Source organism: Acyrthosiphon pisum, chromosome A2 (assembly GCF_005508785.2).
Source record: "Acyrthosiphon pisum isolate AL4f chromosome A2, pea_aphid_22Mar2018_4r6ur, whole genome shotgun sequence".
Classification (NCBI taxonomy): Eukaryota; Metazoa; Arthropoda; class Insecta; order Hemiptera; family Aphididae; genus Acyrthosiphon; species Acyrthosiphon pisum.
In genome coordinates this window covers 92,456,002-92,460,015 of record NC_042495.1, presented here as the reverse complement: position 1 = coordinate 92,460,015, position 4,014 = coordinate 92,456,002, and the positions used below count along the sequence as shown (strand labels likewise).

Sequence of the window (4,014 nt, the reverse complement as noted above, 5' to 3'; positions counted from 1 at the left end):
ATTTCAAATAGACTTAACGACAAATACAAATCTATTTTCAGAATTCTTATTGTTTCATTAGATAAATTCGTATGTTTGGCAAAAAACACGTCTAAAATACTATGTCACGCGTGTGTTAGACAAAAACAGAAAGTCACGGTATCGAATCCCCTTAACCAAAAATACTTATTCTTATACTGCAGTTCTACACTTTGTAACTATTTTAGTGTGTAATGTATACACTGTCTTAGTGTCTTATATTTATTATTTCACCTTCCTCGTACTCTCATAGAATGTACATAGTGCCACTTTATATACCACTTTATATTTCACTACGAAATCATGAAATAAGTATATATAATAATACAATAAAAAATAAATTAATAAATAATAATTTAGATAAATATGTACGTAAATGTTCTAAAAATGTTAAATATGCATATAATTAACAAAAACTAATTAAAAAGCTAATAAACTGATAAAAAAGTATTTATTTACGAATATCATAAGAAAATGCAAAAAAAGCAAAATCAAAATTGCATATTTGAACTCTGTGATGAATGAATCGAATTTTGTTTTTGATTAGCTATGTCCTGTAGTACTATGAAAGAAAATGCAAATGCTACAAAATCCTAGCCCTAGTCATAACATAATAAAGAGGTGTATTATACATTTCATTATTTTAGACTTGTATTAAATTAAATTGTATTATATTTTAATATGTGATATAAGTAAGTAATTAACAATCATATCTACATTTTTTATGATATTATATGATTTTTTATGTAACTTTAACGTATTTTTCAATAAATTTTTAACATATTTTCATTATTTTTTACCGGGACTTTTTTTCCGCGATTCCACGAAGATACACATAGATTCAGTGGCGTCGAAGTCCATGTTAACATCGGGCCATGGCCCGACCACTTTTTTGAAGAATGTGGCGCCTCTCCATAGATTTGTTATTTTGTTTTTTGACGACACGTAAAATATTTAAAAGACTAGGCCGGATTGCCAGATTGCACAAAACATTTAATGAATCAATAGTGAGATAATGGTTCCTTAAACAAGATTTAGTGGCCCGTGATTGATCCGTTAAACTTTTAGTGAATCATTAAATTTAATAAATTGTTTATGCCACCCGTTATAACTTATAGATTAGTAAATTTTCAATTTTAATATTACAGTAAATTGAGAGACTTACCTATTAATTTGAAATATGAAATAATTTACTATACCTATATTGATTTGATCTCTTTTCGCTTAATTGTTTATATATCTCTGAATCTCTCATTCAAATTAAATCAATGAACATAAAACCATAATTACATTTATTATTTGTCGGTGACAGATATTATATACAATATATCTATATAGTTCATAGGTAGTTTAAGTGTTTAACATTTTAACCTAATATAAAAATTTTAAAATTGTATTACTTTTTTGGAACATACAAAAGTACGTTACCAATGTGTTCTGTGTAGTTGTGTAACTTTAAAATTAATTAGTTTATATTTCGCGTGAAATGTTTTCTAGAGTTTATAATTGTATTCAACTAAATTTCATTATTGAATAAATTGTCCATGATTATTTCAGTTGGAATAAGTAAAAAAAAAACAAACCAAAAACTAAAATAATTATTGATATTTGATTTGATCATATAGGAGGTGGTGGTAAAAAAAAAAATGTTTCACACGCCACTGCCTGTGAAATCACAGAAAATCCAAATCTGTGCACGACACATATTACTATATCTTTACAAGGACTGTGGGCTCCCTAATATGATAATACTACTCATTACTTATTATATTTATAATACGGGTTATAGCAGTACGGCTGAAATCAGCGAAATCCCGCAGGTTTCAATCGCTGAATCGCCTTACTGGCGGGTGGTTACTGCAACAGGCTAGTAGGCTACGTGAACTGGGAAGCAACATATTATGCAGTCATGCGCATCGGTGCATCGCAATCACCACCGACAGCCAATAATGCGATATTGCGATAATCTAATCATCCAGAGAATTTATATTGGACGCTACTTATCAACGTCGTGTATATTGACGATTGACATAATATTATTATTCTACCACGGCCGTACTACCGTATCCCGAGGCTGGGTTACCGAGTTGAGTGAGTACTGAGTAATAATAAATAATAATATTGTTATAGTAGTAACTATAATAAGTGCCCACTATAAAAAAAAAAATTAATAATAAAAAGTAATAAATAATAATGATATGTGCCGATTGCCGATTACATGACTATTATAATTTATAATGAGTGCCTTCGATTTCTGATTATATGTCGCGATTTTCTTGGAAATACGTCGTTACACATATTGTGCTCCACTAAAAAAGGAGCATCGCAATCCTATTTGTTCTGTTCGTTCAGAAAAATAATAATCGAATCTTTTATCATCTGCGGATCGATCGCGTTTCAGTGTTTCACTGACAAATATTGTAATAGATTTATTGTTGAATGTTCGTAGAGTTTTCATCCGCTCGGAAATAGTATCGGTGCCCAGCCGATACACGACGAAATGATGGACTCATCCATTTCCATCAAAGTGCACGTAGCTGTCCAAGCGACTCCTCATGAAATACCTGTTACCATCAACACGACCGTTGAAGATGTAATTATCGAAACTTCAAAGCTGCTGAACATTGGCCCGGTGGCCAGACATTTATTTGGACTGAGAGTGTTGAGCGTCACGGACGACAATCTGTGGTTGAGTCCCTCACTATTCATACTGTATGCCAAAAACGAACATCACGTCTATGAGTACAAATTGAGATATAAAATGCCGGACGTCAAACGACTGAAGTCGATTGATTGTCATGCATATAATTTCTATTTTTATCAAGTTAAATCTGATCTATTGAAGAGTAAAGTCACTGGACTGTGCTATGACACATGCAAACGAGAGCTAATCGGCATGGGCGTTGCTGACATGTACAGGTCCATATTAGAAGAGGACAAATCCAGAGAAATTGTTGAACAAAATTATAAACAGTTTATGCCCCAAGAAGTTGTTAAGCACCACATGTTTTTTTTGAAAAAGCCCGTGCAGGAAACATTAAAAATACTTATAAATAGCAATACGATTGGCAATCTTTATGTACCTGTTATCAAAGAAAGTTATTTGGAACAATTCAATTCTATTGCACCAGATTATTTAGAAGAAGAATATAAGGCATTATACAGTGAAAATGGAAGTTCTGTAAATGTTGCATTCAGAGTAAATCCATTTCATTCTGAAATGCCTGGTGTAAGAATGTGTATTGAAAACAGGAAAGAAGTATGTTAAGTTATTAGTGTGTAGGTTGATACATTTCTTAACCAACACTTGTTTCAGTGGGTACATTTAGCAGCTATTGAAGACTTGTGTTTTCTATCAACCACTGATGATGGCACTGTTGAAATATCTAGAAAGACTGGTATACCAATTCATCTGAAATTCTTAAGTACAAGTACAATGTTTTCATTCATAACATTATTGAATGGCTATTACCGTTTAATGGTTAATTGGAATTTTGATTTATGTGCATCTACTAATACTCCATCCTTAAGCAAACTTAAATCGATACGTTCTCATGGACCTATCAGGTACCTGTTTTTGTGTACATTAATATATTATAATCTATGAAAAATGTATACTCCCCACTAAATAATATAACTATATAAGCAATTATTTATTACATTCATTATACCTTAAATATTTACCATATCACGGGTAAAACCCATACAGTTCATCTTGGCACTCAGCAACCGTTACAATTTTAAATAAACAGTGGTCAGAAAACTACCCGGTGATTCTTTTATCATTGAACACTCATTATTTCAAAAAGTTTAAATTTTTTTGAAAATATTTTTTTTACATAGTTTCAAGTCGCTTATAAAACAATGTTTTTCTTAAAAAATTATATTTTTTAATATTTTTTATCCTTAAAATTTTTTTAAGATTTTTACTTTTTTGAATGACAACATTGGGTATTATAATTTTATATTCCAAAGCAGAATATTTTTCTTAGTACC

General features: G+C 30.7%; 1 protein-coding gene across 1 annotated transcript in view; it reads left to right on the top strand.

Moving 5' to 3' along the window:
- The first annotated feature begins 1,860 nt into the window (after positions 1-1,860).
- LOC100167312 (tyrosine-protein kinase hopscotch) overlaps positions 1,861-4,014 on the top strand; it is an 8,544-nt gene continuing 6,390 nt past the window's right edge. The window contains exons 1-3 of the mRNA XM_008189906.3: positions 1,861-2,109; positions 2,468-3,277; positions 3,335-3,585. Coding sequence (XP_008188128.1) covers positions 2,519-3,277; positions 3,335-3,585 — 1,010 coding nt within the window. The 5' untranslated portion in view covers positions 1,861-2,109; positions 2,468-2,518. The remainder of the gene's footprint in view (positions 2,110-2,467; positions 3,278-3,334; positions 3,586-4,014) is intronic.